This window comes from Lycorma delicatula, chromosome 1 (assembly GCF_047948215.1).
Source record: "Lycorma delicatula isolate Av1 chromosome 1, ASM4794821v1, whole genome shotgun sequence".
NCBI classification, from domain to species: Eukaryota; Metazoa; Arthropoda; class Insecta; order Hemiptera; family Fulgoridae; genus Lycorma; species Lycorma delicatula.
This window is the reverse complement of record NC_134455.1, coordinates 301,928,326-301,952,180: the sequence shown is the minus strand read 5'-3', so window position 1 is coordinate 301,952,180 and position 23,855 is coordinate 301,928,326. Positions and strand designations below refer to the sequence as shown.

The window sequence follows — 23,855 nt, the reverse complement described above, 5'->3', positions numbered from 1 at the left end:
TGTTCTTTTAATTAAAAATAACAGATAAAGAGGTAGAGAAACAAATTCCCAGTATCTGAATTATAAAGCAAGAAATTATTAAGATTTAATTATCATAAAAATCAAAATTACTTTAATAAATTTTGAAGGTTGAGTTAACTACTAAAAAGAACAGAACTAACATGAACTCTTTTCTAACAGTGTTATTTAATTTTCTGTCTTTGCATTCCATAATAACTTGAGTACCACATCTTACTTTAACAGCAAAATTACAAGAAAATAGCAAAGGAAAAAATTATAGAATAATTAAGATAAAATTACTTTAAAATCCACTAACCTTTTCTCTGTATTATCACCCTCAAAAGAGGCCTTGCATTTTGTATTGCTCGTGCTAAATTGTCATCATTATTTATAGGAAGCAGGTCCCCATCTCTTGGGTCTGTATATGATATAAGGAATGCAACATCACAGAGACGATGTAATCTTTCTATTAATGATTTAAAATCTTCATATTTTGGAGGCACTGAACGAGTTAATGAAAAACGACGAAATTCAGCATCAAACTGTAAAATAAAGAACTGATAATAAATACACAACACTCCCTGTAGGAAATAAAAAGACCTACATCGACAAAACAGTTTTCAAATAATACTTGATTTATTACAATATCTACTCACACACACTTGTACCTTTTAAAAAGCTTTCAATTCATACATTCTGTATATGAAATCTTTATGTAAATAAATGTATAAATACTAGGTTTGAAATAATTACCAAATGAATAATCTTCTCTCAAGTCAAACGCCATTTCCTAATATTCAGTTACAAGAGAGTTTTTGATAAAAGGACTCTTAAACAAAATTTCATATTAGAATTTCCTTCAATGTAACAGATCGCTTTAAAAGCATTAAGGTAATTCTGATTTTCTATTCTATAAGATAAAAATCGCATAAAAAGTATTTCAGCACTAATGAAAGTTATAAAATGAAAACCAATCAAAAGAGAAATAGGAACAACTACTACACACTGAAACATATCTTATAACCTATATATTTTGTGAAGAAAAATATCTAAAATAACATCAAATGCCTGTAAATATACCAGTGGCTTAAAAGTAACTTACACTCCCCTCTAACTTTTTTTTTTAATTGAGATAACTGGATGCAGTTTGTGGCATTTTTCCTTGTACCAAGAGAATTTAATTTAATTTTATTTTATTTAACTTGTTTAAATCTATCTTTTTTTTTCTTGTACTTCAATAAATGTATATTTCACTCTTTTTGATTTTCAAGTGGTGTGGAGGGGGCAACTCAAAAATTTCAAATTGAACTAATGGCCATAGGATACATCATTTTAAAGACCTCAATCAGACTAGAAAAATGATACATTTAAAATTAAATTGTGATTGCCCAATCCAAAATGGCAGCCAACAATGCTTGTTTCAGATAGCAACTACAACTGCAACTTGTTTCAGATAGCAGATATACAACTACAGTTGCATGCTTCTCTTCAATTTATCATTTGAGTATCCCAATCTTTTCTTTGCAAATCTTCTCCAAAAAGAGAAGCTAACTCAGTAAGCCCCAATTTAGAATATTCCACCTTCATATTGTTCTGAGAGGAGGCAGGGGCAGCTCAAAAATTTTAAATGGGACATATGGTCATGTGATACCTTGCTTTAAAGGTTGTTGTAAGACAAGCAAAACAGTATCAAAAAAATTAATTATTAAATGTTTCAAAATAATAAAAAATATTAATATATATATATATATATATATATATATATATATATATATTAAAGCTTGAAAAGCTTTAAATATAAATCTAAATATTTAGCTTTAATTAATCTAATTTAATCTAATTATTTAGCTTTAAATATAAATATAAATTTAAATCTAAAAATTTTTGAAGATGCTTTTCACCTTTTGTTGTCATTATTGCCTAGTAGTGAATTTTTTAAATGAATGTTATCATGTATGTAACCTAATCTCATTCTGATATTCAGTTTATTTTCATGGGAAAATTAGTTGGAAAAACTTACAATGAAAAATTCCTGCATTCTGGAATTTTAGCTCACAGTCAGTAGGCATATTTTAGCATTGTTCCTCTGCATCTCTTTTTATATTTATATTAAGACAGAGGTTTCTCACCTTTGCATTTCTTGTAAATGGCTCTCTTCATATACCCAGCACACTATAAACAATCCACTGATATCAGAGATTAGTTGTGCCATTCTTTTAAGTACAACAGGAAATTTAAGTGAAAATAGTGTAATAATTCAAAAATCTTTCTTTTTTTCATAAAATTTAGATATTACACAAAATAATAGATTATTTGGCATCAGAAAGGTACAAAATTGTAAAATAAACAGTATTTTGTAACGTCTAATTCAGACTAAAAAGTGAAAAATTAATTTCATGAGATAATAAATTTATTGTTACATAAACTAATCCTCTAATATTTTCCTAATAGATGTATCCTGAAATTACCCTAAATACTCTTTATCAGTACACAACATGTAAATGTAAGGATGAGAAAAAATGCTATTATATTAAAAAACGTATAAAACCTCCTGCACATGTTACCCAACAAAACAAGATCACCAGTACACAGTAATAAGTAGGCAACATGAGTACTACTCTTTCAAGCTTAATACAAAGGGGATTGTTTAGAAAATTGCCAGTCTTTTATCTACCTAAAAATCTAATTTTACATTAAAAAAATACATTTCAAGGAATTAGCAACAACAAAAAAATCACTCAAAAAGTAGTTTCTTAAAAAAATGAGAAGTAGAAAGTAAATGTAAAATAATTTTACAGCTTGTTACATCCTCACTACATAATGCATGTTGTTATTTTACATTGCTATATTTACTTCAGACTAACAATTTCTGTACATTTTTTAATGTAAAATATTGCTAATTTTAATATATTTTCTAAATTAATATTAATAGAGGAGGACATTGCAAGAGGTCTGAATAAAAAAGATAAAGTAGAAAATGTAGAAGAAGAATCGGAGAATGTTAAAAAGGAAATTCTTAAATCAGCAAAAGTGAACTTAGGCGGAACAAAGAAAACTGGTAGAAAACCTTGGATTTCAGACAATATATTGCAGCTGATGGATGAACGTAGAAAATATAAGAATGCTAGTGATGAAGAAAGTAAAAGAAACTATAGACAATAAAGAAATACTATAAACAGAAAGTGCAAACTAGCGAAAGAAGAGTGGATTGAAGAAAACTGTTCAGAAGTGGAAAGAGAAATGAACATTGGTAAAATAGATTGAGCATACAGGAAAGTTAAGGAAAATTTTGGGGTACATAAATTAAAATCTAATATGTGTTAAACAAAGATGGTACACCGATTTATAATACGAAAGGCAAAGTGGATAGGTGGGTGGAATATATTGAAGAGTTATACGGAGGAAATGAATAAGAAAATGGTGATATAGAGGAAGTCGAAGAGGATGAAAGGGGAGAAACAATACTGAGATCTGAATTTAAGAGAGCATTAAAAGATTTGAATGGCAGGAACGTTCCTGTTATAGACGGAATACCTGTAGAATTATTGCACAATGCAGGTGAGGAAGCGATTGATAGATTACACAAACTGGTGTGTTATAGTTATGATACCAAAGAAAGCAGGACCAGATAAATGTGAACAATTAGTTTAACTAGCCATGCATCAAAAATCTTAACTAGAATTCTGTACAGAAGATTTGAGAGGAGAGTGGAAGAAGTGTTAGGAGAAGACAAATTTGGTTTCAGAAAAAGTGTAGGGACAAGAGAAGCAATTTTAGGCCTCAGATTAATGTTAGAAGGAAGACTGAAGGAAAACAAACCAACATACTTAATATTTATAGACCTAGAAAAGGCATTCAATAACGTAGACTAGAATAAAATGTTCAACATTTTAAAAAAATTAGGGTTCAAATACAGAGAAAGAAGAATGATTGCTAACATTTACAGGAACCAAACAGCAACAGTAATAATTGAAGAACATAAGAAAGAAGCCATTATAAGAAAGAGAGTCCAACAAGGATGTTCCCTATCCCTGTTACTTTTTAATCTTTACATAGAACTAGCAGTTAATGATGTTAAAGAACAATTTAGATCCGGAGTAACAGTACAAGGTGAAAAAATAAAGATGCTACGATTTGCTGATGATATAGTAAATAAACAAGAACAAAACGAAAGTAATGAAAAGTAGTAGAAATAATGAATATAAAAATGGAAAGAGAAAAGATTATGGAAGTAGGAGAATTTTGTTATTTGGGAAGTAGAATTACTAAAGATGGATGAAGCAGGAGCGATATAAAATGCCGAATACCACAGGCGAAACAAATTCAGTCAGAAATATAATTTGTTTACACCAGAAATTAATTTATACGTCAGGTAAAGATTTTTGAAAGTATAGGTTTGGAGCATAGCTTTATATGAAAGTGAAACTTGGACGATCAGAGTACCTGAGAAGAAGATTAGAAGGTTTTGAAATGTGGTGCTACAGGAGAATGTTAAAAATCAGGTGGGTGGATAAAGTGACAAATGTAGAGGTGTTGCAGCAAATCAATGAAGAAAGAAGCATTTGGAAAAATATAGTTAAAGGAAGAGACAGACTTATAGGCCACATATTAAGGGATCCTGGAATATTTGCTTTAATATTAGAGGGTCAGGTAGAAGGAAAAAATTGTGCAGGCAAGCAACATTTGCAATATGTAATACAAATTGTTAGGGATGTAGGATGTAGGGAGTATACCGAAATGAAATGACAGGCACTCGATAGAGAATCTTGGAGAGCTGCATCAAACCAGTCAAATGACTAAAGACAAAAAAAATTAATATTTTAATATATTACTTGAAAGCATGGAACAAATAGTAGTTATCATCAATGGAAACACTGTATGTAAGCAAATTACAGAAGTTGCTTTGCACAGATTAGGTCTTTATCTTTAATTTGGAAGCAAAATATTTGGAAACAAAATATTTCCAAATATAATTTAGAAGCAAGAATAAAAAAGAAAGCTAACAAGGTGGGGAGGAAATAATGATCTACATTGCACCTGAACTAACAAATAATTTTAGGAATCAATATCTTCATACATAATGAGTTAATAACTGATAACTTACCAGGAAACTGCCTAAAATTAATTTATTATGTAATCATTAAGAAATAAAATGTAGCAATGTGTAGAAAATAAAAAATATTTTCTTTCAACCATAAATGTAGAAGTGATTTTCAGTTACACAAAGCATGTTATTTCTGTATATTTTAAACTATTTTAAAAATGTACTTTAGAGTACAAGTTAATATCATTACACTTTCAACATGTAATAATAATAATAGAAACTTGTTCATAAACTGCAAAAGGGGTGCCACTAATTAAAGGTTCTTCTTTCAAGCATTTAGCAGTTCACCTAATTAATATTATTGAAATAAATTACTAATTTTACAAAATAGTTTTAAAAACACATTTCAAAATGGTCAGAAATTGCTTCATGATGTACTTTATAAGTGAATCAATTTGAAACGGTTACTCAGAGTCAATGATACCCATTAGACACTACAACCTTCAAATTTGAGCAACTAATTATTCAATACTTTCAAATGCATAGGCACGCACCCAGGGAGCGAGAAGGGGAAACTAAAACTGTCCTGCAAAAATTGTTCTTGAATGGTTTTATCAACATATCCTTTCCACCTTTTTTTTGCCCATAGTACCCCTCTAACATAAGTTAACAACATAACAACACTTATGTTTAGTTATATGTTTCTTATGTGGGCAGCAGGTTAATTTTTAAGCACAAAACATGTTGCAGAGCTTCAAATTTAGTAAATTACATATTGAAAATTGGTTGCTTTTATAGATCACAATTGCTTTCAGACAGGTAGCTAGGATTTGATTTTTTTTTTGGGGGGGCTGATGATAAAATAATAATAATAATAATAATAATTTTATACTAAAACAGTTTTTTAATATTTTATTGCATTTGAAAAATACAAAGCATATGCTTAAATTTAATACATCATTTATTACGCAAGAAAGAATATTAGTAAATAATTTTTTTCATAGTCCACATTTATACTTCACACACACACACACTTACACTCCAATAAAAATTATGAATTATTAGAAAGCTAGTTGTTGATTTTTCTTTCTTGCCATAATATCTAAAACAGAAATTCATCACAAAGTAAATGTTATATTTTTAATATTGTCTTTGCAATAACTGTACATTTCAGAAGGTGTAACAATTTGATTGTTGACTGTCCTTTGAAGGCTTGCTTTAGTCACAGTTTTACAGTTCCACCAATACCATCACATGGTCCTTTTCAATGGTATGAGGCAAAAATGCCATTCAGCTGCGATTTCAATATCTTCTTGATGGTAGCACAAATTTAATTTACTGGTAACTGACTCAGCTATTTTTGTAGCTCTATTTTTTTAAATTGGTTCCTTTGCGCTGCATGATAATTTTTGAATCTTAATGGGGGAAATGACAAGTGCTGAACAAGCTTTATTCACAGACTCGACTATAACATAGTAAGGCTCAAATATATCATGACATTCCATTCCGTTCGCTTTCCGTATCATCTTGTAGATTTTGTATTTTGTTTAAGCATTTTGTACACAGTGCTCTGGCTGGAATTAATTTTAAATTTGGATTGCTTGTTGAAAGTATCGAAGAGATTTCTTAACTGGTTTAGAGTGACAGCTAAATGGGTCAGAGCAACTCTTTCCATTAATATGAAAATATTTGTCTAAATATCCCATTTCATGAAAAGTACATATATTTTTTGTTTCTGTACATCCACTTCTTAAAGATACTAATGTTATTTGCTGTTCAGTAAACTCAAAAATATCGTGCAATACTGAAGATCTATTGCAAATCAATTTGTGACATACAGTTTCAGGGTGAGTGCCAATTGAACACTCCATAATCAGTTTTTATAAAATGCAAGGGTTATTACGATAACAATAGAGTTAGTATATATTATAAAACTACCAACTGCACCTCACTTTGTCTTATCCCGGTTTCTCTACAGCTAAAATAAAAGTTTTTCTAATAAATGAAATTAAAAATAAACAATAACACATAAAAGAGATGTTCACTGCTAATAAAATTCCTTTATAAACAAGTGTACATTACCTAGCCGCAGCATTAACACTAGTAACAATAAATCACACTGAAATCAAAACAGTAACTGAACCTTCTACAATGTTTACATTCTGGATTACGCAAACATTCATGTCCATGCACGTCTATTCACGTTTGTGTGTTTGAGTCATACTTTAAGTAACAAACTATCTAGAATATAAGCTATCTCATTATAGACTTATCAAAGTATTTTATATAGTAGGCCTACATTATTACTGAAAAAATACAAGCTGTGAAATTTTTTGGATACATTGTTCATGGCTAGAAGGAACGGTGTTTTTAGAGGTTTTTATGGTTTCATTACTCGTCAACCCCTTTTGAGTAACAAAATGAAATTTTTTTAGTTTTATTACAAAACTTACTATAAACTTTATATAGTTTTATTTCAAAACTTACTTACTGCTGTAAACATTTCAGATTTTTGCCACCTGTCCCACATGTGGTTTTTGAGCCCCAAAAATGAGACATTTTCAAAATCTTACAATTTGGCAGCCATTTTTTTTAATGAAGGAGACTTTGTGACAGTCCAATTTTTTTTTTTATAAGTACTACTAGTACCTAAGAGTTAAAAGGTAAAAAACAGGCCTGTTACCCTAAGTCCTTCATTATTAATTTTGAGCTGAAAATTAAAAAAAAAAAAAAAACAATTTGTAAACGTAACTTCAGTAAACATTACTAGATTTGATTATGTATCAAAATGAATTTTGAGTAGACTAAGATGAAGTTCCATTTTTACTCTTTCCAAAAAGCCCTTTTCACCTCTGTATGATGTAAAATAAAAATGCTACAGCTCATGGAAAAAGTGGCTGTTTTTACCTGCTGGCAAGTTAGAAAATAGTCTATTACTAAAGAAATTTTTTTTTTAAATATAGAAAAATATTTTTTGGCCACAAGATGGATAGTTATCATATATCAAATACCATCAAAATCAAAAATAGTGATGCAATAAAATTTTTGAAAATTTGTGAATTAAAATGGAATATCCCAACTCTACGCGCTGATAAAGAAATAAACTTAATCTTCCACCCCTGACTTGTTGCAACAATCGTTTGACTCTTCATTGTGGAGAACAAGCGTTCATTAGTACATGTTATTATCAGAAGAGTCACTAAAACGTGCAAGAGGTAATGGATATTCAGCAAATATTCTTTATTGCAGTGATTCAATACTTCAATCACTTCTAGATCACATTTTAAATTTAATGACTATCTCCTCACACAAAATAAGTTACTCTATTTGGAGGACAGATTCAGAACATTTACTATCATAATACATTGCTTAAATTTTTAGTTCATCCACTTTTTAGGACTAGCTTGAACCTGGAAAAAGAATTTGAAAACTTGAAAAGATTCTTGGAATGCTGTCTAGCTGCCTATGCATGTGTTTGAAATATGATAAGCAAGTTTTCCATTTCTGGCTTGCAGGAAATTCCTAGTAATCAATTATTTTTATTAGTGTTGCGTTAAGAGTGAGCACGGCGCTCACACGTCGAGTAACACCGTTCCTCTTGTGGAGTCAAGTAACAGTGTTAAGGTACATAGGAGGGGATTAATGACTAGGGAGATGATTATGTACAGATTTATCTCAAAGTTTGTGAAAATACTTTTGAGATGTTAAACATTAAAAAAATTTAAAATGCTAAAAATGGATTTTTTGGACTCAACTTACTAGATTTAACCCCCGAATGAATGATAAAGTCTAATAAATGTTGGTCAGGACCATATTTCTTCCACCATTACCACACTACTAGTAGTTAAACCTCTCTCAAACACCAAAATCATTTTATGACATCAATTAACAGTTAAGAGTACACATAAATTTATTCTGGGTAAAAATATACAAGGTTGCAAAAATACAATACATTACTTAAAAGTTGTCGTGCACATTTGAAACTGAAATTAATATTTAGAGTCTTTTAACAAAAAAGTATTTATAGTCTTAACACTGCAAAACATAACTCAACTGTAACAAAATAAACTTACTCGGCATTTATAAAGAAAGCTATCAGTAACAAGCTTACTTAGTAATAAATGAATAAAACATAAAATAGATTGAAGACAAACGCTGTTTAAAAAATTATGTATTATTCATTCACACGATATACACTATTCTACAGTATAACTTTTCATTGCACCAAATTTATAATCCAATTATCATTAATTAAATGTTTATCAAAATACTTCTTTTTTTTGTATTTTAACAATACTTAACATATAAACCATTTTAAACAAAAACATAACATTATATTCTTAATAATGAGTTTATATAGTACAACTATTATTAGAGTTTCGATTTAAATATAGCATACTTTTATGTATACTTATGTTATTACTGACTCAATATATATCATTATTGATTACTGCATTATTTGGCTAAAAAGGACATTACAACTATGAAACACAAATAGTTACTTATAAAGTAGTCATTCAATAATTAAAGACACAGGTTGTTCTGGAGCTAGAACGGTTTATTTAATCATGATAACATTTTTTTTTTTGCTTTTCAACATAATCCCCAGCTACATTATTACACTCATACCATCTCTGAATTGACTAATTTATACCTACTGCAAAGAAATATTTGTCTTGATGTAGGAGCCAATTTAGCACATTTTCTTTAATATTATCATTGCCATTAAACAACTTACCACATAATGCCTCCTTGAGTGGACTAAACAAATAGAAATCTGTTGGGCCAAGTCAGGAACTGTATACGGGTAAGATAGTACTTCCCAATGCAATTGTAGATGGTTTCTTGAATTACCTGAGTTGCCCAAGCATTATCGTGAAGCAGAATGATGCCTTTGCACTGGTCCAGGTAGGTTTTTCAACACTACTGGCTTACTTTGTTGATAAGCATGTCACATAATATGCGGTTTATTTTTCACTCATATTTTAAAAAATTACAAAAACTACGCCTTTTGCATCCCAAAAGATTGTCATCATGACTTTTCCTGCTGATGGTGGGGCTCAGAACTTTTTTTACAGGTCAATATTTTTGATTATAGTTCAATACACTCCAAGCTCAATATTTTTGATTATAGTTCACAATGGTGAACCCATGTTTCATAAACAGGCTAGAATACAGTCTAAAAATGCATCACCTTCTTGCTGATACCATTGTTTCAGCTCTGTGCAAAGCAAACTCATGTCTCCTTTAATGATATCAATTCTCTTGGAACCCATCTTGCACTTGTTTTACAGTACTTCAGCTTGGTGATAATGTTAGGAAATGTACCAACATTTATTTGTGATTTTTCAGCAATTATCTAAACTTAATCCATTGGTCTTCTTGGATGAGAATAGTCTATGTTAGTTTTAAGCGCCTGAGTTGAAACTTGAGCTGGATGTCAAAATGATGCTCGTCAGTTACTGAAGTCTAACAAACTTCAAATTTTTCTACCCACTTGTAAAAATGTCTACAGTTGTAACTTTATAATTATACAAGAGTTATACAAAGAGTAAATGTACAAGTGAGTAAATACAAATACAAATGTACAAGATGTAAATGTACAAAGAGTAAATACAAGAGTAAATGTGAACCAATTTTTCACCTTTGGAAAGTAAAATGGATTACTGCATGCTATTCAATTAATCCGCAAACATCAAAAGAACTCATCACCATAACATGGGATTTTGAGGTTATAAATAAAACAATTTTACTCAAAACAGCAACTATAAAGTCATCATGAAATTACGATGTACTGATCTAAAAGTATCATAACACAGATAGTAAGAACAATCTGTGCTGCAACCACAGTTATTTGTGACTTTAATTATTGATTGACCCTCGGAATAAATAATTAAAAAGTCATTTTCATTATTAATAAAATCTACATCATTTGTAAGACATTGTTGACCAATACATAAAATAAATAGACAAGCATCATGAACAATAAAAAAAACCAAAAGAATAATGTAAATCAAACATGACTCAATGATGTATGTTATTTCATTACTCAGAATTTTACTTAAAATTTAAGTAATACAAAAGAATTAATTCAAGTACTTTGCTTTCATTTTAATAGTAATAAATTATTATTAAAAATATGGAGTAAAATTCAGCTAACTAGAAAATAAGTGAAATCCCAATTACTGTAGATGGATTAAAAAAAGAAAACTAATTCCAGAAATGTATGCGACAACCGAAAATCTGTTGCTAAAAATACCACTGCCCATCCAACTTTTCATAGTTTTTTACCCTGACTTTATTATCTCTTTTAGTGAAACAGCTTGATTAAAAAAAATCTAATCAACACAAACTATATTTCAATAAACAACATGTCTAATAAATCAGAGCCAGTCAAAACAAGACAACTATATTATAAATTCACACTTTATAGATTTTTAATATATATATTTGAACATAATTAAAAATCAAATATTCATTCAAATCAAATATAATTGATACTGATTAAAAATCAAACATAACCAATTCTTATATCTATTATTAAATTTTAAAGAAAATCAAATTGTAAAATCTGTAGTTTATTAATAAACAAAATGAGTCCAATTTCCAATTGTTAACTATTTAAAAAGGTTTCTTAGCACATTCAGAACTATTCAGTGTGCTTGGCTGTGGGAGTACAGTACGGTACATAACACAGATAGTGTAATTATTGAACAATGTTTTAAAATAAATGGTTTACATGTTAACCCAGGACTTAAAAGCTACATGCAAACAACATATTCAATTCAGCAAGTAAGTCAACAGATTAGTAAGAGTTTTCTAATTAGATTATCAGGTAATACTCAATCAAGTAACAACTGAGGCTACCTAACCATTTATGTGATTTTAAAATGTGTTAAGATAAAAATTTTAACAAACAAATATAATAAGAAAAAAGGGCAAAAACAAAAAAGTATATTTTGCTTAGTGAAACCACTACCCAACTAGTTAAGAAACCACATTAAACCTAACAGTAAAATAATCTAAATTTTTGTGGACCTAATGTAATGAAAATTTCTAACATATTACAAAACCAACACATCAAAATTTTAGTAATGTATATTAATTTTGTTTAACCACTATTACAATAAAACAACCAATTTCAAACGAATAACATAACCAAGTTTTTCAAAATGAAATTGATGCTGTTTTAACCTAACATAACCTAGTAAATTATACGAAGTTATAAATGTCAACAAACGTAAGCAATAATACTACCACGGCATTTCGATTTTTTTATTTCTTAAGAACAAATGCGCCACACACTACACTGTTTTAAAAATAAACAAATAATGGAGACACGTAAACCTCAGCATCAGTCGAACTGAAGCTTACACAAGAGTTTGTGGACACATTTATACACTCTACTCTACCATTCCGTTTTATTCACTAAACAAAAGTAATTAACAATCAAAAAAGAAAAATGGTCAGTTCATAAAGTCATACATAGTATGTTGTCAATCAAAAAATTATGGTTACAATAAAAAACCTTCAGTCTGTTTTTTCACAAAATATAACAAAAAGAGATCTTTATGAACTAAACTATATCACTGATTATACATTTCAAACAGATAAAGAGAATAATCTTCTGGTAAGGAAAAATGTACACAAAATAAAATAACCAACAAAACATATTACAGTATACCATTTACCTTTGTTTTCACTTCTACTGTGGGGCTGGTATCCAGTTTATTACTGTTTTTCGAATGCCTAGACATAGCGAAAACATCGAACAATAAAACAAAACCTAACTACAACGAAAAATTCTACAAAAAGGACATAGACAGGAAGTAAAACAATAACCTACGATGACTAAACTCCCTGCTATGAGCGTGTTCCTATCGCCCCCCACCCATTACTGCATTACATTACTACGAAAAGAGAATTGCAATAACGATAAATACCGAAAATAGCCGACAGCATTGCCAACAGTTCCGTGAGAAAATATTCACGCCAATTACGTCGTTCAGTTTACGTAACATATTTACTGAAATTATTTTAACATTTCATGCAAGTAAAATTAAACAAAAATATTTTATCTATTTCTTGTTGAAATGAAGAAAAAAATATATATATGTACTCAATGTCTTTACGAATAAACATAAGAATGATAATCACCCAATTTTGATCTTTCCTCAAAGTTAAAAGTAAAATATGATTAGCACGAAATAGATTTTAACGTCTGAGCATAATCTAATTACTGTAGGATATGCTAACGCTTGTAAAACTTATTAAAAACCAGTTTCTGCCATCATGTCGTATAGCGTAGTTTGATTTTTCTTCATATTTTTGTATGGCGATAGATTTTATTTCCAACACTTCAGATTCCATCAAAAATAAAATAGGTTTCCTTGCAGCCAAGTTACTATTTCGTTATCTTAACACGCACAACGGTGGGTAGGATAACGTAACCGAGCTGTGTTTACGTACGTAGTTGTTCGTACAAATTTGAGTATTTTTGGAGGTTAAACACGACCCCAAAACAGTACCGACTTCACAATAACAAATAATTAAATTTGTGTTTTTAACACATTTTATGGGCTCTATTTTTCTAATCAATTAATGATAAGTTTACAAGATGGTCTGAAACAAAAACTTTAACGTAATGCTAAACAATTAGATTCTGCTTCATCAGAAAATGGTGAAGTTTATCCAGTACAATGGTTTTTGGTTACTATATTAATTTATCTGCATCTCATGCAGACTACTATTTAAATGGGTGCTCAGACATACAGGATGTATCTTGCTTATTTGATATTAAGGCTTGGCTGTTAGTAATTTTATTCAAAATTCAATGTTAAAATAACCGATGTGCTAGCAAAATTTATATTGCTACATACACTGATTACAGATGAAGTACATTTCACGTTAAGAAACAGTTATTTTACAATATAATTGTGTAGACCAGATATATTTATTTGCTAATATAAGTCAGAAATTGATAGGGGGCCACTAATGACCAAACTTATATATTAACAAACACAATGGGTTTTAATTAGAAATAACTGATCAAAGATAGTTTTTACACATTTTTTTCCTAAAAATAAAAAAAAAGTATGTCACGATTCATTTCATAATTCTTTTAAGTATGCTCCAGCTCATCATAAACTCTAGCTTATAATTTTTTGTTACCATGTACTTTTGGTAACTAAAATGAAACTCCTCCATTGTGCTCATTCTTTTTTTTTTGTAATGATAGTAGGAGTTACATACTACTTATGCACTTAAACTGATCTAATTAGATGATTGTTGACAATAGAAGAGAACATCAAACTAATGGACCTAACAATATACTGTAAATTCAATCAGCTAGAATAGGATACAAAATTGATATAATTTTATCAAACCTAAATATTTTAAACTAGAGGCCTCTTCAGATGAAAAAATTCTTTTCAACAAAAATGCAAGCAGTATTAATTTCACTGTTAGCTCTCCCATTAACTGGTAATTAATTTCACTATAAAGAGTTTAATTTATTGTTTCTCCAAAGAATATTAGGTAAACTATTCTTCTGGATATTGCCATCTACTGGTTGCATAGAGGAATTTTTGTGCATCTGGGCTGTTTAGAGACCTTAAATGCGAGTACGAGTACCCTAACAAATGGAACCACTCCTCATCAGTATACAAAAATGCAAATTATTGTCTTGTCAGGTAGAAACTGTTGAAACCATTCACAGTATTGAATTTGCATTCCACAGTCTGCGGTTAATAATTTTTGAAGCGCTTTTGTTTTATATGGGATGAAACTCAGCTTCTTATAAACTCCTTCTGCAGTTGGCAACATCAATGTTTTCCGTTGGGCCAACGTTTTGATCTACCACTTCATTGGTAGAGGTCCACTTATCAATCTCTCTATATTTCTCAATTAGCACTCTTACACTATGTCGATTAGGAACTGGTGTTCAGGAAATAATGGAAAACTGGTCTTTCACTGTCTACAAGTACTCATCATGCTCATAGAAAATGTATTTAACGAGATATTTGCTATTCTAAAGTTAATACCATTCTAAGCGCATATGTGACATTGTCACAATCATTCAAAGGTGACAAACACAATGAACCAGACACACCTCATCTTAAGGTCATCAACCTGACTGGGTAGAAGAAGCAAAATTTATACAATGCAAGATTACCAACCTTTGGTGAAAACATTACGCCAGCACATAGAATACAATCCTTCAACATATAATTGTATAGTTATTTTTTAAATACACTATAATAAAATTGGGTTTGAAGAATAGTGGTTAACTATTCTACGCCTCTATTTGCAATTTTAAATGAGAATGCAACATTTCAGCTCTAGATTCTAATTTTTGAGTTGTAATGTGTACATAATACTCAAATTCTGTAAGACTTGGTGCATTTGTATTAATAATACAGCTGTGCAACTATATATTGAGATTTTCTAATAATATGTTGTGAATTCAAAATTAATTCCACAAAAATAAAAAACTGAATTAAAGTAAAATTGGCGACTAATTAAACTGCTTGACCAGTAGTAAGGCCATCCTTGTTTTAAAAACAAAACAGGACCTACTACGTCAAGATGAATGATACAGCACATAATACAAGGATCAAATAATACAACTGCTTTCGAACAATAACTTTTAATAGCTGATATCCCTAAGTCTAAATGACAAAAAAAAAAGGATTGGGAGGGGCGTTCTTGTTTTATCTGTGTACCATAAAAAATTTAATGGTGAAAAACCTCTTTAGGTTCCCCTATAGATTTTATGATTCTATTTAAGTTGATGCAGATGTGATGTACACCAAAAATGTGATGTACAAACTTGTTACTCTGTTATTGCACTAGTAGAGTTACATGTAAAATTACATTTATATGTATTTACCTTTTTTATGCTTGATAGTACGAGTTGACCGTAAATTATAACTGTTTCTTTTAGGACTACATACTATTCAGCAATAATGAACAAAGTTAAAAACCTACATTAGTTAAAACTAAAATGAATAAAAACAAATCTAATGAATCAACATAATTTATGACAAAATAGACAGAAAATATAGGCACTGTATTGCATATTAAAATTATACTGAGCAATTCAAGAAAGACTTCACAAATTTAAAAGCACATAAAAATTTTTTAGATAATTTATAAATTTGGTTGGGGTCTCATCTCATAGCAAAACACATCAAGTTTTGACTCACATAGTTCATCAGTACCAAATTTGGCTACCAGCACTGTAATGAGATTGTTAAAAATGGATACATTTGCTAGTGCAAAACATGCTCGCTGTTTTTGTTTCAAAATTTGCAGCAACTGCAGTTCAATAGCAAACGAATACATTTTTAGACCATGCCAATTTTTAGTGACGAATCAATGTTTCATGTAAGTAGCAAGATGAACACCCATAACTGCCAAATACAGAGTACCAAAAACTCTCATGAAACTTTGCAGCAGATTCATGACAGCCCAAGGTCAAATGTTTTTTTGGAGCCTAAGCAAACAAAGACTGTACAGCCCGCTCTTCCAAAAGGGAACCATAAATTGTAACATTTATCTGGACATACTTCAATATTTTCTAATTCCTCAGTTAGATGATGATGAACAAGATAGACACCATTACTATCAGCAAGAAGGGGTACCACCCCACTACTGCTTGGAAGTCAAGAGATTTTCTTGGTACTTGATTACAAAGTCAGTGGATTGGTTGTGAAGGTCAAATTGCATGGCCACCTCGCTCACCAGATTTTACCCTGCTAGATTTTTTCTTGTGGGGTTTCATTAAAATTGGGTTTATGTACCTTTGTCCGCTGATCTTGCTAAACTAAGACTCTAAATTCATGCAGCAGCTGCAGAGGTAACGCCCGACTTGCTGGCTACAGTCTGTAATGAAATCAACTTCAGTTGGGATGTTGATTGAACAAAAGTAAATGTTGAGTGACAAATTTGATGTATTTTTCTATAAAATGAGACCTCAACCCAATCTACAAAGATATCTCGATAAATTTTTTAAGCTTTTAAAGTTGTCAAGTATTTTTTGAATCGCCTGGTATTTATGTTTCATAATATTTTGAAAATTAATTTTTTTTGTGATAAAACTGAATGACAATATTTTTCAACAAAATGGAGGTAGTTTTTCTAATCATAACTGTCAATGAAGGGGGGATGATATCATGTTTTTTGTTATCTAGTTTTTGTAATGGTTATTGTTTCCTTGCTCCAGCTAATCAAGGTGCATCATCAATTTTTTATAGCCTCAGGGCTTTTTAACTTCTTTTAAATTAATTTTTATGATGGGACAAAGGAGAAGGATTGGGACAAATGGATGGAGACAGTGGGGGTGTAAGGGACCTTCAGTCGGCAAAACACCTGATGATGATAATGAAAAAGTTTAAAGAAATGTTTAAGGCTAAAAACAAACATTACAAATATGTTTGCTAAATAACATAAACAAACTATTTAGTATTTTATAAAAAAATAATAAAACAATTTTGGTGAGATTTTATTTGAAATGTTTTAAGTGGATTATTAAAAAAAAAATATGAGTGTTCCAGCTACACATCTAATAGTATTTTTGGCACTGACCTCATCCAGAATAGTCATCTGCATCAATCACATGATTAGAAACTTGGAAAAGAGGGACCTTAGTAGATGGAAGTACAATTAATATCGTCCTTCTGCACTATTAACATAAATGAGAGTTTCTTTATATGAATTTTAAGTACATTCAGGTATTTGGTATGTGTGTGCATATATATATATATATGATTTCAATATCGAAGATTAAGAAGATTGTTGCAATTAAAAAGAAGTGTGTAGAAAATGATTTTCGTGTTGATGATATTTTTGAAAATCCACATTCGAATGGTGAATTTTTTTCTCGTCTTATTTTATTTTTTTTGGAGATTATGATTGTGAGTATTATTATTAAAATAATGATTGATCTTAGTATACATGAAGGTAAATCAAATATAAACAGGATTTCTGTTCCTGAGCGTCTATGGTTGGTAGGACTGAGCCTGCGCTTCTAGTATGCTTGAGTGGGGGGTCATTAGAAGAGGGGAGAACTGGCCATTCCACACTCCCAACCAATTTGTCAGTAATGCTCAGTATGTTGTAGCAGCAGGTGTAGCCCTCCTCCACTGCCCAATGCAAAATTATAAAATTTCTTGCTCGTGAAGTTCAAGCAACAAAAATTTTCCAGAGATTGACTGCACAGTTCGGGGACCAAACATTGTCAAGGACTTGTGTGTTTGTCTGGCATAAAGATTTAGACAAGAACGAGTGGAAAATAAGGAACATGATCACTGTCCTCAGACCAGCGTTACAGACAAAAAAATTTGTGTAGTTTGAGACATTCTTGAAGATGATCGATGGGTGAGAGTATCTGAAATTGCAGAATAGGTTGGAATAAGTGATGGGAGCTATCAAGCGATCATCACAAACAACCTACAATTCTATAAGTGTGTACCAGATGGGTTCATATTTTGACTGCGGATCAGAAGTTGAGACATTTGGAGGTCTGTCAGAGGCTTACAGCAAGGTTGTGAAATAAGGTGATGTATTTTTGAGTTGGATCATCACCTGTGAAGAAACGTGGGTTCATCACTACACTCCCCAGTCGAAATAAGCCAGTATTAAGTGGTAGTGGAAACGGGAGGCAGCCCCAGTGAGCAAAGACTTGACTGTCAGCTGGCAAGGTTCTTTTAGAGTGGCGAGACATTTTGCTCATTGATTTTTTGCATGAGTGACGCACATCAATGTTGCTTACTACTGCAAGCTGTATTTGTACCTCGTTCACTGCAAGCTGAACGAGGTGAGGGCTGCATATCATCACAGAGGATGACACAAACTGATTCGGGAGGCCATCCTCCTCCACAACAATGCCAGGTCCCATACTGCAGCTCTAACAGTCTCAAAACTAGAAGAAATGCACTGAATTCAATTTGATCATCCTCCCTATAACCGACCTATTGCTCTGCAACTTTCATTTGTTTAAAAATGACTTACATTTAGGCCGTTTAAAGGAGCACTAGGAGGGCAACGATTTGAAGATGACAAGAGCGTGGAGGGATTCATGCACAATTGGCTCCTGATACAACCAGCTTCATTCTACGATTCTGTGATAAAAAACCTTCCTTCTAGCTGGGAAAAATGTATTTCAAAAGCAGGAAACTATGTAGAAAAATAAATTATATTTGTCTTTTATTTTTCAATAAATTAAAAAAAAAATCCTGTTTATATCTGATTTACCCTTGTGTATATATATATATATATATATATATATATATATACACAGTTTATATATATACATGCAGTTTTGAGAATATTCAGCATTGTAATTTTTAAAAAAATATAATTTTTGAAACATCTACAACATAAAACAAAATTCCCAGTGAATTTTTAATTGATATTTTAAAATAACAGTATTAAAAAATGATTAGTATTTTGTAAAATTCTTGTGTCGAAAATCTAAATTTTAACCAGATGTAATGACATAAATTTTAATTTTAAATTCATGTCATTACATGACATTTATATGAATGTTAATTATAACATTTAATTGTACATTTTAATTTATAAATTGTTGATGCTCGACCTTATTATCATGGATGGCTGCTGGGACCACAGACTGTGTACTGGAGGATGAAATCATGAGTGACCATATGACAACGTTCCTCGAAGTGGCAGACATTTTGTTTGTCACTGTACACCGCGACCTGCCCTTAAGACTGACACAAAGGCAGATATATGTGGTTGTTACTAACGTTTCGAGCAGAATTGCAGATGTCTGGCCAACTCCTGATATGCTTCAGGAGTGTATACGAGACAAATTAGTGAAAATTCCAACCTGCGATAGTTACTTTAGGCCAGTTTATTGGTGGACGGCAAAGACTGCCAAGCTAAGACGTGAATTTCAATGCAACAAGAGGAGGAAACAGTGGCTTAGACAGAATGGTGCCGATGCATAGGAGGTCGCAGAGCAAGCATATCTTACCAGCAGAAGACTCCTGAATTATGAGGTCAAATGTTCTAAATGGGAGAAGTGGTGTGAGCTATGTCGTGACCTGGACAATGACCCGTGGGGTTGAGTATATAAGATAGCAATGAAGCGTTTTGGCAGGCACTTGTCCGTCCTCATGGGAGAGCAGATGGCTTCACAGATTGGCATACTTTTCCTGTGCCTGGGGCAGGAAGTTACCAAAAAAGTGGAGGGTGACACAGAAGATACTCCCTGGATGAAGTATCAGCAGCTGTTTTTAAGCTGAAGGACAAGAAAAACCCCGGGCCAGACGGTATTCCCACTGTGATATTATCAAGGGTTTAATGATGACTGTACCATGGCAGATGGTTGATGTAGCCAATTATGGTATGGAGACAAAGACCTTTCCAAAGTGTTGGAAACAATCACACTTGGTATTTTTTCCAAAGACAAAGAGAGGTATTTTCCCAGCTGAATTTAGACCTCTATGTTTGCTAAATTATATGAGGAAAGCAGTGGAATGGATGCTATTAACTCGCATCATGGAGGAGTTGAACATGGGCGATGACATCCACAATAATCAATTAGGCTTTTGGAAGGGTCAGTCCACTGTCCAGGCCATACAAAAGATGGTGAGGTAGGCGGCGATCATGCAGAGTGGGACGTGGAGGACTCGTCGGATACCTGTGCTCATCTTATTAGATGTTAAGAACACATTTGGAACTTTGCCTTGGGGCAGGATAATGACAGCGTTGAGAAATAAGGGTATAAGTGACTATCTCTGATGTCAGGTCAGAAATTACCTGAGAGAGATGGATTTCTGCTGATATCGAGAATAACATGTTAAGTTTTCAGACATTTGGAGGTGTGCCACAGGGCTCAGTTCTTGGCTCTCTACTGCTGCTCATTGTTTATGATGAGGTGCTCAGGCTGCAGTTGCCAGAGGACTTGGAATCTTTGACATTTGTGGATGATCTTGCTGTTAAGGTTGGCAGCAAGAACAAAGGCGAGATTCAAGACCACGGTAATGTGGCCTGGCAGCCATTAATACATAGATGACAGAGCACATGCTCAGGTTGGCACTGACTAAGTGTGATTATATTACATTGGCTGGTAGAAAAACGGTAGCCCCTATAGATCTTAGACTGGGAACAGTGCCCATACTGACAGGACACAGTAAGATACTTGAGTGTAACAATCAATAAATCATGTAGATTCAGTGACCATATCATCAAATGTTGTGACAGAGCTGAAAAGACAGCCAAGTCTTTCAATACAGTTATGACATCACATGTGGCGCCAAGAGCCTCAAAGAAGAAGCTAATTATGACAGCAGTCACATCAGCTGTGCTGTATGCTGCCCCAATCTGGTATATTGCGACCACTACTAAAAGAAATGTAGAAAGACTGCAGAAAATCCATAGAAGACTACAGGTGTCAAATCTGCATTTCGTACGTATCATACGATGCAGCGTGCATATTGATGGCCACCCCTCCTATAGGTATATTAGAGAACATGCAATGACTTACAAAGAATTAAGTAATCTGAGGCAAAACAAGTAACACTCAATAATTGGAGGAATAGATGGAGAGCAGGCTCTACTGCCATGTGGACCATAAGATTGGTCACCGATTTAGGGACCTGGTGCAGAAGAAGGCATGGCAAAATTAATTTCTACTTAACCCAAATGTTGACCAGACACAGCAACTTCGAGTTCTACCTACACCATTTCAGCAGGTGTGGTGAATCTTATACCTGACGTCACATGGTGGATACTGTCGAACATACCCTTTTCTTTTGTCCTGAGTGGAGCAACCAGCGTACAAGAGCTGGACTTGCTGGAATGAGACCTGAAGACCTGGTTCCTTACATGTTAGCCTCAGTAGACAACTGGAGACAGGTGGACTCATTCACATCCATCGTGCTGAGTGGTAAGGATTCTACAGGTAGAAGATTAGGATATTAAGATAGGGTAGGGTGTCACAAGAGTTGGCTGCTCAGGTGTGTCAGACTCAATGAACGGTCGGGGACTCCCAGGGTGATTAGGTTTGGGCAATTAAAAGACAAAGATTCAGTCGCTGGATGGGGTTCTGGGATGATGTAGTCGGGTCTGGTACCCCTCCTCGGTGGTTAGAGGCAGGCGCAAGTAAAGACCGAGACCCGGTCTCTAGGTGGAGGCCTGGGGACGACATAGTTGGGCCTGGCCACCCTTGGCTGGAAATGTGAGGCAGGCATAAGAAAAGATCTTACTGCTGTGGGGGGGGGGGGGGTAACTGCCCTGCTGGACATACTGTTGGTAGGTGAGGAGGGTTCCTTTGAGTTGAACGACACTCTCTTGGGCTGAGCTATACTTCACTATATGTCTGGCTGAGGGGAGTAAGGTGAGAGAAAAAAAATTAACTACAATATACATATATTGTTATGTTCATAATACTTAATAAACATTAGATTAAACAGATTAAATTCCTAGAACAGAAACTGTGAACTGTGAAATAAAACAAACTTTAAATAGTGTTATATGTGATCTTGACCTCCCAGTAATTTCAATATGGCAATAGTAATTTCAATACAGCTATAATAGAAAATATAATGCACTACAACATTATTCTGCTAATGTTTATGGTTGTAGTCAGTGTATTAAGTAATCAGTTTCATTCTAAAACTGAAAGACAGCACCAACACACTACTTCCATTACCTTTCTGTATTTCCTAGTAGCTCTTAGTTTATCTACAAGTCCTTTCGATGAACTACATTAACAATAGAGAACTGCTAGAAGCTTACAGTCAAAGTCACCTCCTCATCTTCTCTACAGTCTGGACTTTGCAGGTAATTTATTAAAAATGACAGAATTACAATCAGGATTACCAGGTATCAGAAATCAGGATTTTAGCAACACATAATTAAATTAAGGATTTCAGTTGAATCTCTTCATTCTCTTAATCAATCATCTTTAAAAATGGTAATCTACATGAAAGGAAGTTAAAGGATGGCAGACAAGCACAAAATCAGAGTAATTTCTGAAGAGGAGAGCACAAAATGTTTTGTTAAATTATATAATAAAATACACAAAAAATTACTTTAAAAAAAATACTTGTATGAATATATACATAAAATATAACTTATAAATTCGTAAATAACAGAATCTTAATACCAATTAGTTTTTTAAATGGAATGTCAAGAAAATGTCATTAGCTAATTTATGTGGTTGCAAAAAGATACAGCAAGGCTTTGACAAAATGAAATATTTCAGACCCACCAAGCTTAGATTCTCCATACACTCTATCAACAAATGTGATTGGCACCTGAAATATAAAAAAAATCATGATTTTAAGTGAAAATAATTTATAAATTTATTTAAAATAGAAAAACAGGACCACATTGTGACTAAGACAGGCTGCAGTGTGCTTATTTGCTAAACTGAAGGAACTGGGTTTGATTTCCAACTATAATCTATAAAATATATGAGTGACTTCATCATAGTTGCTAATGGCCTTAGCAGTTGACATGAATTAAAAATAATAATAAAAAGCACTACTTTTCTGACAAATTTAGTAATGTGCTGTTTCTAAATAAAAATAATTTTTTGTCTAACTTTTTTTTGTTTCCCCCCAATTTATCTTGCACAATTTTGTTTAGAATTAAATTCTCTACAAGCTTTGTTTAAAAGTTTCATGTATTTATTACCTGTTTAACAAAGTTATTATACGGCAAACATTAATTTTTGAATTTTGTTTTTTTAAAAATATATTATCAATTTAACATTATAACATTGTTTAGCAATCTGTTTTATATTTCCAATGGGGGTTTTCCATTATCAGCTATC

The 23,855-nt window shown here is 32.0% G+C and overlaps 2 protein-coding genes across 2 annotated transcripts in view; both read right to left on the bottom strand.

The window, feature by feature from the left end:
* Positions 1 to 12,938, bottom strand: part of par-6 (partitioning defective protein 6) — a 48,161-nt gene extending 35,223 nt beyond the window's left edge. The window contains exons 1-2 of the mRNA XM_075380310.1: positions 12,736 to 12,938; positions 317 to 542 (exon numbers count right to left, since the gene is read on the bottom strand). Coding sequence (XP_075236425.1) covers positions 317 to 542; positions 12,736 to 12,801 — 292 coding nt within the window. The 5' untranslated portion in view covers positions 12,802 to 12,938. The remainder of the gene's footprint in view (positions 1 to 316; positions 543 to 12,735) is intronic.
* A 10,167-nt stretch (positions 12,939 to 23,105) lies between these two features.
* Positions 23,106 to 23,855, bottom strand: part of Dpm1 (Dolichyl-phosphate mannosyltransferase subunit 1) — a 71,772-nt gene continuing 71,022 nt past the window's right edge. Inside the window, exon 6 of the mRNA XM_075380298.1 lies at positions 23,106 to 23,334. Within this exon, the coding sequence (XP_075236413.1) occupies positions 23,230 to 23,334 (105 nt within the window). The 3' untranslated portion in view covers positions 23,106 to 23,229. The remainder of the gene's footprint in view (positions 23,335 to 23,855) is intronic.